The 15593-nt window shown below is 35.7% G+C and overlaps 3 protein-coding genes across 4 annotated transcripts; all 3 read left to right on the top strand.

Annotated features, from left to right (window-relative positions):
- The first annotated feature begins 1685 nt into the window (after nt 1–1685).
- Nucleotides 1686–3295, top strand: LOC119546699 (hydroxysteroid dehydrogenase-like protein 1). Of its 2 annotated transcripts, none has more exons than XM_037853179.1 (3): nt 1686–2070; nt 2510–2620; nt 2703–3295. In XM_037853179.1, exons 1-3 carry the CDS (start codon nt 1791–1793, stop codon nt 3242–3244), a joined length of 933 nt encoding a protein of 310 aa, XP_037709107.1. In that variant the 5' UTR covers nt 1686–1790; the 3' UTR covers nt 3245–3295. The 2 variants fall into 2 exon arrangements, with proteins under 2 accessions (XP_037709107.1, XP_037709106.1); XM_037853178.1 differs by having other exon boundaries at nt 1687–2070; nt 2507–2620.
- Nucleotides 3296–3654: 359 nt separating this feature from the next.
- On the top strand, nt 3655–9433 carry LOC119548340 (hydroxysteroid dehydrogenase-like protein 1). The gene is made up of 6 exons (XM_037855547.1): nt 3655–3738; nt 5254–5456; nt 7474–7596; nt 7654–7764; nt 8429–8880; nt 9194–9433. Exons 2-6 carry the CDS (start codon nt 5291–5293, stop codon nt 9308–9310), a joined length of 969 nt encoding a protein of 322 aa, XP_037711475.1. The 5' UTR covers nt 3655–3738; nt 5254–5290; the 3' UTR covers nt 9311–9433.
- A 933-nt stretch (nt 9434–10366) lies between these two features.
- On the top strand, nt 10367–15009 carry LOC119548170 (hydroxysteroid dehydrogenase-like protein 1). The gene is made up of 5 exons (XM_037855282.1): nt 10367–10787; nt 12769–12891; nt 12954–13064; nt 13811–14259; nt 14762–15009. The coding sequence occupies exons 1-5, from the start codon at nt 10568–10570 to the stop codon at nt 14876–14878; spliced, it is 1020 nt and encodes a 339-aa protein (XP_037711210.1). The 5' UTR covers nt 10367–10567; the 3' UTR covers nt 14879–15009.
- Nucleotides 15010–15593: the final 584 nt, after the last annotated feature.

Below are 15593 nucleotides of genomic sequence, written 5' to 3'. Positions count from 1 at the left end.
ATGTGCCATGAACTGAAAACTGGCGCCATTCGCCTGCAATATTTTTGTAACGCCGGGCCATATATCTTTAAGTTCTCGAAAATTTAAGGTTCCCTTTCCACAGCAACAATGCGTATGAGTCACATTAATTAGCTAAACTGCCAGAAAGTGCGCTTAAAAAGCAATTAAATGTGATTAGCATAAGTTGCTGCTCATTCGGAACACACCATATAATTTTTAAAAATTGTTAAATACTTTTTGGCATCGGTGGGCGAACGAAAATCGTTGAATACTTTCATGCGGCTGCCATTTGGTTCGAATAAGTTCTGGCTGCTTTCTGGCCTGGCCTTAAAACCATTCGACTTAATTAGTTGGCCGACGCCAAAAGTCGACGCCCCCTCGACATGACTTTTTCCCTTTTTTGGAGCGAAAAACTATGAATTTATTTGACACTTGAATAAATGCGGTTTTTGCGGCAGCCAAAAACGAGGAAAAATGGTAGGAAATATATATTTTTCAAAATGGATTTTCTAGCAGCCAAAAAACTCAACCCATTTCCCCGGGTGTCGACACACATGGTCATGGTTGATATATAACCCATGTCGTGCTCCGTGTTCCGCAGTTCGATTCACAGCGTTTCCTGATCTCCTTACTTTATGTAAGGGGGATAGATATATCAAGGGGTTTAGGATTGGTATACCCCCTGGCTGGTTTGGGGGGCGTGTGTGTACTTAGCGTTCTGTAAAATGCCATTTCTGTGCCCTGTCTAATTTATGAATGCCTCTTCAAGGCGGTAATTGTGATGTGCGAGTGTGCTGCTGAGTGTAGAGTGCATTTTTGGCGAACAAAGGACAAAAGGACCAACGGGCAATGATGTCATCTGGGGATTGAGTTCAGGACTAGAAGATGACTGACTCTGAAGATGCCTGATGGTGAAATAGGCAACCAAAGCATTTTTACGTATTATCTGAACTTAAATATGAGATACCTACCAAAGATTTATTTTATAATAAATAAGTACTTCACAACTACACCATTTGATATTCTCATGGTAAATTGATTAAGCATAATTTTTCTCTTTATGAAAATCGTAAATAAAGAACAAGTTACTCTGGATAAGAGCGAGTCATCAATATTTGACAGTCTCCGAAATAGAAAAGATAATTTTAAAGCGATACGCCTCTTAACTAGATAGTTATGAAAATGAATTTCATAAAAATTATCACCATATCTAATCAATATTTTTATCTGTGTAAATATTTTAAAACCATTGACTTACTTCAGTTATTATTAACTAAGAAATTCTTTGTCCTGGCAGATGAGGCAATAAAAAGTCCTCTTTATACGTAAATATTTATTGCTCATATAATTTTGTAAGTCCATTAGCGACTTTCACTTGTTCTATTAGGCTAGCTGATCTTTGAGCCCCCTTGAAAACCCGACCTTGCACACAAACTTCCAGTGTAATGCACCCAAATAAATGGATGTGCATTTATAATTTGAGCATTTATAGGCCAAAGAGTGTCAAACCATTAGCCATACCATAATGGATCAAACGAAATACTCGCAAGTCACAATTATTACGATAGAAATTTTAATCTTTTGGCACATTTTTAACGGCAAGTCGAACACCTTTTGATAGCCGTGGCTTCTATTAATTCATGCCATTTAAATTCATCACCCTGTCGGGCAAAAAGTGTGCAATTTGCTCCGTGACCACAGTCCGTTTGAGGGAGTCAACCGAATCGCACACATCGTACTCTCTGCTCGACAATTCTATCAAGTTAGAAATAGAAACAAGCCAAACGAAAATGTTTTGTGCCTTATCAACGTTCCTAACAGTTATTGGCTTCTATGCCCTGGCCTCTTATCTCTACGAACAGCTTAGAACGCCGTACAAATTGCTGAAACTCAGGTATTTCAGCGATAATAGACCCACCCTCAAGGAGCGTTACGGAGATTGGGCCGCTGTTACGGGAGCCAGCGATGGGATAGGCAAGGAATACGCCAAGGAGCTGGCCCGCCAGAACATCAATGTGGTTCTGATCGCCAGGAATGAGGAGAAACTGCAGGCGGTTGCCAAGGAAATTGGTAAGTCATCGATAGGATAGGTGACTAGGAATTGTTCTGAGATTACCAATCTACGGTTATCATTTGGATTGCATGACTATTACCTATTTATTAATTTTCATAGTCATGAAAAGTAACAGAAAACAAATCAGATCACCTAATATTATAATATTAAATATTGGAGCTTATAACTACTATTAAAAAGATCAATCATGTATATTCATTTTATTAGAGGACCGACAAAAGTGGTTATATTGTTATAGATCAACGATTTTGACATTTAATATCTAGATTAATTATAATATATTTGAAGAACACGCCAATGTCTTGTCCAAATTAAAATTTAAAGTCATGCAATGGCTTTTTAGTTAATAGCCTTGAAATAATTTTTTATTCTCCGCATTCTGGCAAACATAAGTCTATATAAATATCAAATGAAATATTTATTTTATTTTAGCAGAAGCTGGTTCCAATGTGCAGACAAAGATTGTGATCGCTGATTTTACTAAGGGCTCTCAGGTCTATGAGCATATAGAAAAAGAGACAGCCGATGTGCCCATTTCCATACTTGGTAAGTTTTATTAAATTCAAACTAGAACTTTATATTGTACTCTTTAAAATTTACTTTAATAAATACTTTTTTTAACCTACAGTTAACAACGTTGGAACCGGCAGGCCGTCATCTATTCTGAAATGGAGCCAGACGGACACCCAGAATATACTCGACACCAATGTGGTGGCCGTTTCCCATTTGTCCCGGGTCTTCTTCCAGCGCATGAAGGCGTCCAAGATCAGGGGAGCCATTGTGAATGTCAGTTCCGGAACGGAACTCCAGCCCCTGCCCTATGGAGCATACTATGCGGCATCGAAGGCGTACACCCGCAGCTTCACCCTGGCTTTGTATCACGAGGCCAGGCCATTTGGAATCCATGTGCAGCTGTTGTCCCCCAATTTCGTGGTCACCAAGATTAATTCGTACTCCAGGCAGATCATGAAAGGGGGTCTGTTCATCCCATCAGCATCGGTCTATGCCAAGAGTGCCGTGGATCAGCTGAGGGACGGAGTGGATGAGACTCCGGGTTACCTGTGGCACCATGTCCAGAATGCACTGGCCACCGCATTCACCTGGCGGGCTCGAACTTATGCCGCCTCTAGAATGTTCAACAAAGTATCGGATAAAAAAAGGGAGCAGTAAAATCTTTTTTTTTAAATATATGAAAATACAGCTCGAAGATCCAAAAATGTATTTATACCAGAGACATTTGTTTTACATTTTGTTTTTCATTTCCTACAATGTTATTTTGTCCATAAACTATAGCACACTTTTCAGCGGGTTCCCAACTCGGAATTGGGTTTGTGACTCTGCTAAGTCCAACGAGTAATTATTTTAAGCTTTCGGTTGTGTTATGAATTTATTTATTTATATGGATATTAACAATAAATATTATGTCATTTAATTATGTACATTGTAATAAAATATTTCATTTGTATATTTTTGTATAATAGCAAAAGATTTATCTTAGCTATTTTAAGCTTTTGGTACATATAACCAGACTTTCTCTTAAATTAAACGAGTACTAACAATAAAATTGTGCTTTGCACATAGAACATTTGGGGAAAGCTCTCTGACCTCTCGATAAACTTATCCCCCCAAGTTCCTCAGTCTGGAATCAATATTCGGTTAGGGCGGTAAGCGACAGCACCTTACTTATAAAGTATTGATTTTATTTATAGCGTTGGGAAACTTAAATAGAATTGTTCGTTGGCATTATATTTAAAATTTGTTAGTAAAAGTTTCATATTATCAGGTTGTGGAACGATAAGTATATATTAAACAAACTGTTTATCAACATTTGGAACATTTCTTTCCTTTGGAAATATCAACAAAACAAATGAGCAACAAGTGAAAAATAGCATCTGGTTAAAAATGAAAAGAAATGATCTAGGTGCTAGTAAAGTCCTCATTTATTAAGTTGTAAAATAAAATCACAAGACTAAAAAAGTCTATCACCATGCATTATAATTGTGGGATTTATTCACACTACAGTAGTATTTGGGATATTTCCTATTGTCATTAGTCTCTATGACTCTCTTCATTCATTAATGTTTACTTAATGGCTCAACACATTAGCTAAACCTTTGCCCAAATTTCCGTATATATTTATTTTCAGAATGTTTTTCTTTAACGAAAAGGTGAAAACACTATTTAATACGTTAGGACTGACCTATTGCGTCACTGAAATGCACTGATAAGTTTGTTTCGCTTTTTTGTTCGGAAATGCATTTTCGCTTTGCTGATAAGCACAACATGTGGTATTGGAACTGTAAAAGATAATGAGGCAAAACAATTACAAATAACGGAAGTCAATAGAAAATAATGAAGTTATATCAACTTGAAACATACAATATATAATTTATTAAGAAATGTTTAATAAATAAAAAAAATCTATATTAGTCTGTATCAAAAAAAAGCATCTGTATAAAATCAGAGCTAATAATGATATATGCTAAAAAAATAAACTTAACATTTAGTACGCTTAAAAAATTAAACAAATCATAAGCCCTCCAGCAATGTACGATAAAATGAGGGAAAATCTGTACAAATAAACTGTCTCAGATGACAGAGGTTATTGCATGACAAAAGACAATTTAACGCATCTTTCGCCTAATTGTTTGCAATTAGTTATACACCGCTAGTAAGCTAATTGGGTACTTGGCAAAAAAAAAACTTTCTGGTGAAAAATTCAAGAGTTTGAGAAAGTGTCACTTTTTCGCGATATTTAAATATTAATATGTTAAAATTATTATTATTAATATATTACTATTATTATATTCAAAAAAATTATAATTTGCCCAGCCGTAGAAATAAATCTTCCACATGTGTTGGCGAAAACAAAATTTACAATTTAAAACAGTAATAAATCGACAAATGTAAAGTAAAACCGCGGAAAATAGTAAAAACTCCAGTGGCCTTTTCACTGTTTATCAAAGAATTTTTTCACAAATGTTGCTGATTGATGCTCAGACATGCAACTTGTTGCTTCGGGGAAAAGAGTCGAGGGCGATTGAAAACCCGTATAATAGTAATTCTCAAAGAAATATAGTGATAAAGATAGGTTCCACAACCTCTTCAATGCGCTCTTATCACCGGACGAAAGTCGCTTTGTTTATTACTATATAAAGAGAACTCTCTTAACCATGCAGCCCAGTTCTGGAAGTGACCATTTAAACTTTGCTAAGGATGGCGTTTATTTCTTCAGTAATCTATCTAGTGGGCTCGCTCACTATAGCCGCTTACTTGTACGACAACTTAAAGTCCTTGTTCTGTATCATCAAGGCAGTTCTGCAACCTTTATTCCAGCCGCAATTGCCAAAGACTTTGGTGGAAAAATACGGACAATGGGCAGGTGAGTGTATCGATTGTTAAACCCATTACACCCCTGAATTTCGCACTTTACACCCTATAAGATTTTCATGTTTTTAAATCTGTCAATATTTGCGGCTGGCTCACAAATGAAAATTATTTACCTTATTTCTAGAGGGCGTTTTATTCTATACGGAGATACACTCAGCATCTCTTAAATAGACAGTCATTAGCTTAACTCATATCCCATTTATAACTGATTATTTTCTTGGTAATTCTTTAATAACCCAATATTCTAATCGATTTGAGTAATGTAGTATAATGTTACAAAATCCATTTATGATAAGACATGAAAGTGGTTGTGACTATGAATTTTAGTAATAATTTATACAGCCTAATTCAAATTGATAGGGATATCACAAACTTTAATATTAACATTTTCATTAAGATAATTAAACCAAGAAAGTATAAGTTACAATTGAAAGTAAGAAACTTTTATTCTTCTTAAATTAATTCCCAAACTTTGATGATTTTATTCGATATACCAAAATACTCGAAAATATAAAATTCTAAACTGTACATTACTTTATTTAGTTTACAAGTTAATCAGTTTTTTAATATTAAATTTCTATTGTCAGCATGAGAAGCAATTTCTTTGGATTTTCCTATCACAAAACTCTTTGATATCCCAGGGTAACAGTATAAATTTCTTAAAGTTTCCACAAAATCATTATGATTAGCAACATTTTTAGGAACTCACAAAGTCTAAGGATTAATTTGACAATTGTGTACATATGTATGGATATACTCGGAAATATAAGTTTTCGATAAGATAGCAAATTTACCAATCATTCTGATTTTTACGTAAGATATATGTAGTCAGGATGACTAGCATAGAACTTTCTAATCAGTGGGAATTTTCAAACTACACAGGGTAATTGCACAAATAAACATGATAAACAGAATTTGGTAATACTATAAGTATTTAATGGAATATTGTAAAAGTCATAAAACTGACTATATTTACATATTTTGAAATTACTGAAAATATATTTATTAATACAAGTAAATTTTTTTATTTGGATTGCCAAAAACAATTAATAAATTATTCGAACAACTTGATTTGTTTACATATTCGTTTATGGACCACACAAAGTCATTCACCCGTAAACCGGTTTACGATTTATTCGTTCGTTTTGTTTTTGCTTTATAATTTAATTATTTCGCTTTCATTGACTCGAATCTCGTGCTGCTATTCGTGGTCCAACGGTTGTAAATTTCACTGTCGCTTTTCTAGTTTGTTTTTTAATTAATGGGTGACCTTCAATAGTAACCAGTGATCGACTTCTGCATAGTCTCCTAATTGAAGTATGGACTTTTTTAAACGGCTTTTATTATTAACCGATCAAAGTGCAAAGTCTCGGCAAAATATACGTCATTCGGAATTATCCGACTACGTGCACAAAAAACGAGTGGTGTTGCTATTGCCAATATATAATTTTGTGGTTTTCTCGTTTCCGTTGCTCAAATATGTGGCAACCAATAACCAGATGCCATTGGCAACATTGCAGCAATTGATTCAGAGTGCTTCTCTCCGGCCGAATCCATTCATAATATCTATCGAGGTTTCGATGTGATTAAAATGGACCCAGTCGAACGCAGTGGGTTAATTAGCAAGCAAATGTTAAGTTCGAAAAGGTAGGTTTGAGTTGACTTTATTCAGTTACTAAAATGATATGTAAACGAAAGATAGTGACGAAATAGGTCTTGAAAGAGACAAACCGATACAAAAATGGGACAAATGTTTTTTAGAATAATACTTTTACCGTTCGCAATAACTTTTATGAACACTTAAGATTTGGGAAGATAAAAAAAATTTGGAAATTAAGTTATTCAAAAGATTTTGTTTTAACTAAGTTATAAAATTTCGATTCGATAGGATTTTTTAATTGAGTTAAATTTTATACAATTAAAAATTGTTTTCATGTTCCTTCCACTTCATTTAGCAACCTTCGCCTGTTCTGTACTCATCAAGTTCTTTTTTTATCCCTTCACTTTAGTGGTGACTGGTGCCACCGATGGCATTGGAAAGGAATATGCCAGGGAACTGGCTCGTCAGGGTCTCAACCTGGTACTCATCTCGCGGATGAAGGAGAAGCTGATTGCCGTCACCAATGAGATTGGTAAGAACTGTTTATCTACTTTTAATGTATTTACTTATTTTCGAAATCCATTTTCAGAGAGCCAGTACAAAGTGAAGATCAAGTGGATTGTTGCAGATTTCGCCAAAGGACGCGAGGTGTACGAACACATTGAAAAGGAACTGGCGGGAATTGATGTTTCCATTTTGGGTAAGTTATGATTAAACAGATTGATTACAATATTTTGTAAAATATAGATCATATTTATATTATAAACATTTTCCAAAAAATTAATCCCCGCTTGAAAAGGTTATTTCCAAATTTAAATGATATTCGTGTGCACCTGCTGATGTTTATACATATTAACCAATCTTTAATGTACAAATTCATACATTCATCATTGTCAATAGCAAACGGCAATCAACAGTAGCCGCTTTTTATTTACCTATAGGTAAACACATATATATGGGTTATATTTTTGTGACTCTTTCTTGTGCGCGACTGCCAATGTCAAACAATAGTAATAACTGCGTGCAATTATAATGGCTCCGGTTTTTGGTCTATTGGCGAGGCGAAGAGTGGCTAAAGTACATAGGCGATGCGCTGTTGTTGGGGTTTTATTTTTATTCGGCCAACCAGACTCATAAACGCTTCAGCAATTTGAATTTCAACAGCCTTGCGAATGCCTCAAGGCATTTTTTTATAAACTTTTGGCCGATAAGAGTTGACATTGATCTTGGCCAGCCAAGTGTATTCGCCACTTTTATTTTGATATGAGCCGGGAATATTCAATTTTTAAAAGAAATAATATATATATATATATATATATTAAAAGAATATTTTGTATAATAAAGAAACCCTTTTATCTATACAGTTAACAATGTGGGCATGATACACGAACCCGAGACCCTGGATCGGGTGTCGGAGGATCTGCTGTGGGACATGCTCACCGTCAACATGGCATCGGTCACCATGCTCACCCGCAAGATCCTGCCCCAGATGATTGGTCGTCGAAAGGGGGCCATTGTGAACCTGGGATCCTCCTCGGAACTGCAGCCACTGCCCAACGTGACTGTCTATGCGGCCAGCAAGAAGTTCATAACCTTCTTTTCCAAGGCCCTGGAGGCGGAGGTGGCCGAGCACAATATCCATGTGCAGCTGGTGATGCCCGGCTTTGTGCGCACCAATATGACTGCCTATGCCGATCACGAACTCCGTGCAGCAGGAGGACTGCTTTTCCCCAACGCCTATACCTATGCCCGCTCCGCCGTCTTTACACTGGGAAAAACGAGCGAGACGAACGGGTTCTGGACACATGCGGTTCAGGTGTGTATTACTGTACTTTCAAAAAATAGTCTTACAATTTCAAATAGTCGCCAAAAACTGAGCAAGTTGTTCTTGGATTGGCAGTTGGATTGGTAATTTCAATTTCACAAAGGGAATTGCTTAATTTTTTTTTTTAGCCTAATAAATATTTTAATCTTAGATTAAAGACAAATACTTTTTTTATTCCAAATAAATTCATCGAGCTAGAAGAAATATTATTATTTAAGTACATATATATTTATTTTTGGTAACTGATTTTATATATATATTTATTTTTGTAACTGATTAAAATATAAAAAACCTATTTTTACAGTACGCCCTCCTGAAGTTGGCTCCCGAACCGGTACGCACATTCTTCGCCCATAGGCTTTTCAACCGACTGAGACTAGTGAGCCTTGAGGGGAAGCAAAAGAAACTGAACCTATTGTAACTTGTTAATTTTTAAGTTATGTAAATATTTGGTTCATAATCGTAAGGCTTAATCTTTTAACTAGAAAAACAAATTTTTGTGTACAAAACCAAAAAAAATAAAAACTTGTAACAAAAAAATAAATATATTTGCAATTTGGCTAAGGGGGTGTGCTGGATAAGATCTTGGACGGTTTTAGCCATGAAACCAGTTGGCCAACGTGCAGAAATGCTGCAACAATGTTATTATTTTGGTAAGTTAGTTATTTTCTTAATGTTTATTTATTGTATCTGTAACTCCTACAAATTTTGTTCAAGTGTTTAAAAAAAATAACATCGTTAATATGGATATAATAAAAACAAAAACCTTTCAATTGCCATACCTTAATAAATCAAACAATAAAACAAAGTTGTTTCCAAGTGTTAAATCAAATGAAACAATGCTTTTAATAATATTACCCCTGTCAAATTATTATACTTTAAAAAATAGTATAAACCAAGAAACCCTCTAGTAAGGTGCCATAATGTAATACAGCAATTATTTTATATACCAGCACTTTTCATGTCGGAATGAGGATAAATCTGTAGAAACAAACTGTCTCACATGACAGAGGTCATTGCATGACAAAAAACAATTTAACGCATCTTTCGCTTAATTGTTTGCAATTAGTTATACGCCGCTAGTAAGCTGATTATGTACTAGGCAAACAAGCTCATGGGTGAAAAATCCAAGAGTCCCAGTGAAAGAGTCATATCTCTGGCGGCAATTAAATGTCAAATAATTCACCCAGAGCCAGACACGTAGTTTTTCAACATCTTTAGGCCGCAGTAAAAGGCAACAAAATTTAATTTACGATTTTTATGAAATAATGAACCGACAAAAGCCGAGTAAAACCGCGGAAAAGAGCCCCAACTGCAGTGGCCTTTCCGCTTTAAGTCGCTGTTTTTTTTTACAACTGTTGCTTGTTGAAGACCCGATCCGAAACTGAAAATCCGAAAACCGAGAGCCAAAAAAAAAAAAACAAAACCGAAGCCGCGGTTCCAAGTGTTCAGTTTCAGTGCGTGATCGGCGCTCAGACTTGCAACTTGTTGCCCCGGGAAAATAAAAGACGGACAGATAGTGCGATAGTACGAAAGTCGGACGATTATAAATCGGTATAATAGTAGTGTTCTCAACACAACACTAAATAATCAGCACGGGCGTGTAGTGATAAGAATAGGTTCCACAGCCTATTCCAATCGCCTGGTTTCCTACTATATAAAGAAAAATTTCCTAACCATGCAGCCAGTTCTGGAAGTGAGCATTTACACGCTGCTCAGGATGGCGTTTATTTGGCAGCTGATCTCCGCGGCTATCTATCTAGTGGGATTACTCTCTATAGCCACGTTCCTGTACGACAACCTAAAGTCCCTGATCAGCATCATCAAGGCCGTTCTGGAACCCTACTTCCAGCCGCAGTTGCCTAAGACTTTGGTGGAAAAATATGGACAATGGGCAGGTGAGTGTTTTGGTCGGTAAATCCAACCCATTTAACCCCTGGATATCGCACTATGCACACTGTATGTTTTCCATGTTATTTAATCAGTTATTTGCATACTCTAACCCCAGGGGTCTGTCAATATTTAAAGTGGCCTTTTTTGGTTGCTTTACTGTGACAAAGGCAAATGTTTACCCAATTTCTGGAGGGAGTGTTTTTCTATACGGAGAAACACTCACTATCTCTTAGAATTGGCAATCATCTCTCAACTCACATCCCAATTATATCACAATTTTATAAAAATTAGTTAATAGTTTTCTAAATGTCTGTAAAAACACAATCCTCTCGGATTTAATAAGAATAACGTGAGCTTAATTATATTATTAAAATAATCAATTTGATTATTAGAGTATTTTACAGCACTTGGATTCCTTTTCTGATAAATGAATGTAATGATTTTTAAACTATGGGGTACCACTTGAACTACGAGTAAAAATGTAGATAACAATTTTTATGGTCGTATAAATCTTTGATCAATATATGCTATTTCCCCGTCTAGCACGTTTGATGGAAGAGGTTACGAAATCTAATTATGATAAGATAAGAAATCATTAATCACTATGAATCACTTTCGTTATAATTTCTATAGTGCAAACGAATATCCTAGAATTTGTTATCATAATATTGGATAATATCGCAGGCTTTAATATTACAATTTTGTTTATAAAGTCAAGATCAGTTAAAATTGAGTACAACATCAGAAATAAATTAAGTTATTTATACACTTCCTAATTTTGCATCCTAAGTATTTAATTAATATTTATGGAATATTTACAACGAACTTGTTTTCCATCAGTAGAGCGAGTCAGAAGGATTTGCCAAAACAATTACCAAATAATTCAAGCTGATTTGTTTATATTTTTATTTATGGACCATACAAAGTCATTCAACCCGTAAACCGGCTTGCGATTTTCGCATTTTGTTTTTGCTTTATGATTTAATTATTTCGCTTTCATTGACTCGAATCTCGTGCCGCTATTCGTGGTCTAACGGTTATGAATTTCACATTTATAGTTAATTGCTTAACTAATAGATGACCTTCAATGGTGTCCAGTGATCGACTTCTGCATAGTTTCCCTAATTGAGTTATGGATTTTTCAAACGATTTTTATTGCTCACCAATCGAAGTGCAAAATCTGGGCAAAATATACGGCATTTGTAATTATTGGAGTACACGCAAGCGCAAAAATCGAGTGGTATTGCCGTTGTACTCTTAAATGTTGCTTTTGCCGGTGTTGATATTGCTGCAGTGTTTTCTCGTTTCCGTTGCACAAACATTTGGCAACCAATAACCAGATGCCAGTGGCAACATTGCTGAAATTGCCACGCCAGCCGGTTTGCTTCTGAGTGCTTCTTTGCGGCCAAATCCATTCATGATGTTTGCCGAGGTTTCGACAGTCGACAATAGACAACTAGCAATGTGATTAAAATAGACCCAGTCGAATGCAGTGGGTTAATTAGCGGGCAAATGCTAGGTTCGAAAAGGTCTTTCAAGGAGGTCTCGTCTTTATTCAGTTGCTGAAACTAAATGTAAACGAAAGAAATTGACGAAACTGGTCTTGAAAAGTAAATAATAAGTAAGCCTAAATCTAAATAATTGAGTTGTGAAAAAAGGTTTTTCGAAATACTTTAAAATACTTTTACTTTCATCGTTTTTATATACCTACAAAATACAAATTCTGAGCGATACAATAAAATGTTAATAAAAATATGTATTTCTATAATGTCAAAGATGTTTACAAAACTAAAAGTGACAAAAGATCGTATAATCCTAGTTGCCAGGGATAAGATAAAAATGAAATACAAAGTTCTGTACCATTTTTATGGACTTTAATGTTTTCATGTTCCCTCAGTAGTATTGTAAAAATGGGAATTCCACTCCTCGTGGCAACCTTCGCCTGTACTGTACTCATCAAGTTTTTATTTAATCCCTTCACTTTAGTGGTGACTGGTGCCACCGATGGCATTGGAAAGGAATATGCCAGGGAGCTGGCTCGTCAGGGTCTCAACCTGGTACTCATCTCGCGGACGAAGGAGAAGCTGATTGCCGTCACCAATGAGATTGGTTAGCACACATATTGGTATACCTACGTATTGTATTTACTTATTTTCGAAATTCATTTTCAGAGAGCCAGTACAAAGTGAAGTCCAAGTGGATTGCTGTGGATTTCGCCAAGGGACGCGAGGTATACGATCAAATCGAGAAAGAACTGGCGGGAATAGACGTTGGCATTTTGGGTAAGTAATAGCATATAAATTATGCTGTCTTTATTATAAACTAGTAATGGATTTTTTGTTGACCCATTTGAGAATGAACAGCTAAACAAAAAGATTGCTTTGAAAATTAAAGTTCTTAATTGAATCGTAAAAGACATGCAACATGTTTATAGATCTAATAAATGGTATTGTTTAATTTTTCACCAATAACAATCATTATTCAAGATTTCAAAACATTTTACTAAGCGATATTTACTGTACAATTTCATACATTCGTCATTGTCAACACCAAACGGCAATCAACAGTAGCCGCTTTTTATTTACCTATAGGTAAACCCATATATGTGGGTTATGTTTTTGTGACTCTTTCTTGTGCGACTGCCAATGTCAAACAATAGTAATAATTGCGTGCAATTATAACGACTCTGGTTTTTGGTCTATTGGCGAGGTGATGTTTAAGTACACGGGGTATTTACTTATATTCGGCCCACCAGACTTATAAACGCTTCAGCAATTTACATTTTGATAGCCTTGCGAAGGCCTCAAGGTATTGTTAATAAAGTTGTGGCCGATAAGAGTTGACATTGAGCTTGGCCGGCTTCGTTTAGATGCCACTCTGACTTCGATTTTAAATGGCTTAAAATATATTATTCCATTATGAGCAAAGAACTATAATTAATGTAAAATCGTTTGGGGCTCTAGGCCAGTAGTTTGTCATATATAAAATATATATATATAAAATAATAAAACAGCATAAATTCTTACAGTTAACAATGTGGGCATGATGTACGAGCACCCCGAGACCCTTGACCTGGTCTCGGAGGATCTGCTGTGGGACATGCTCACTGTCAACATGGGATCGGTCACCATGCTCACCCGCAAGATCCTACCCAAGATGATTGGTCGCCGAAGGGGAGCCATTGTGAACCTGGGATCCTCTTCGGAACTCCAGCCCCTGCCCAACATGACCGTCTATGCGGCCAGCAAGAAGTTTATCACCTACTTTTCAAAGGGCCTGGAACTGGAGCTGGCCGAGCACAATATCCATGTGCAGCTGTTGATGCCCAACTTTGTGGTGACCAAAATGAATGCCTATGCCGATAGGGTGATGCAGGGAGGTCTACTTTTCCCCAATGCCTATACCTATGCCCGCTCCGCCGTCTTTACACTGGGAAAAACAAGCGAAACGAATGGTTTCTGGACTCATGGGATTCAGGTGTGTACTTCTATAGATTTAAAATATTTCAATATCTATAGCTCTAGCTATTACACTATTAATTTTCCTAAATTTAAGAGCTCTCAAGAGTATTACTCATACGTAGTGTTGTTCCTATTATAGGAATTTAAAGGTTTTAAATAATTTTAAAAAACCTAACTAAGCTATTGCTTTATTTTCATTTAAACATTTTTTTTTTTTTGGTACTGGCTTGATTTTTGCCTTACTAATTGTGTTTACTTTTATATTTTATTTTATAAAAAAGATTAACAGCTAAAAACATTTTATGAATTTATGACATAAACAAATTTTATGTATTAAATCATCCTTAGATTCCTATATTAATATAAGGTAAATCCAGTCAGTTAGTCAAAAATCAAGCAAGAATTACTATGTATTCTTATTGAATGGATTAAAGCTAAAGAAGTATATTAGGCTGTCAAAAAATATATTTAGTTTAATTTGTTTACTGATCAAAATATAAAACATTCTCCAATTACAGTACGCCATAATGAAGTTGGCTCCTCTGCCGATTCGCACGTTTATGGGCCATCAACTTTTCAAGCGGCTGAGAATCGAGGCCCTCGAGCAAAAGCAAAAGAAACTGAAGCTGATTTAACTTGTTAAGCTAGGTTAGGAATAATGTAAATATTTGGTTCTTAGTCTTAGGGCTTAAGCTATCAACTCGAAAAAGAAAGCCATGAAAGAATAAAAATATAAAACAAAAGATAAAGGCACGACCAAATAAAACCGGCTGGCAAAATCAATTGCCAAAATGCATTAACTCTGCCGTATTGCATAACCGTTGCAGTATGAAAGGGGGTTTGCTGTGAAGGGGGTTTTTGGATGGTTTTCGTCGGTTTTAGATATTAAACCGGTTGGCCAGCGCGCGAAACTGCTGACCGACAAAATGGCAAAGTGGCCAACTGCAGTTGTAAGCCGTCAGAAGACCAACGATTACGATGTCTCCGCTTCATTGCCTGCATTTTTCGCTTATTTTGGACATGGTAAACTTTTATGATATACGTTTGGTTGGTATATTGTCTTCTTGGCCAGCAGTTAAATGCCTCGTTTTGCCAGTCGCATGCAAATGAAGTTGGAGTACTTCAATGATTTCTCGAGGAACTGCCCACAATTACACAAAATGACTTTGCAAGTGAGTTGCAGCTTTATGACGGGAGAATTATTAATGGTTATCCAGAAAAAAAATTTTGATTTTAATAAACGGTAAATTGAAAACCAAAAAATACAACATTTTTAAGAATTGATAGGCATAATTTTTGGCTTTCACATTAATCAATTTAAAAAAAATATTAAGAACCTAATATTTTTAA

Source organism: Drosophila subpulchrella, chromosome 2L, assembly GCF_014743375.2.
Source record: "Drosophila subpulchrella strain 33 F10 #4 breed RU33 chromosome 2L, RU_Dsub_v1.1 Primary Assembly, whole genome shotgun sequence".
NCBI classification, from domain to species: Eukaryota; Metazoa; Arthropoda; class Insecta; order Diptera; family Drosophilidae; genus Drosophila; species Drosophila subpulchrella.
This window is presented reverse-complemented; position numbering and strand designations above follow the sequence as displayed.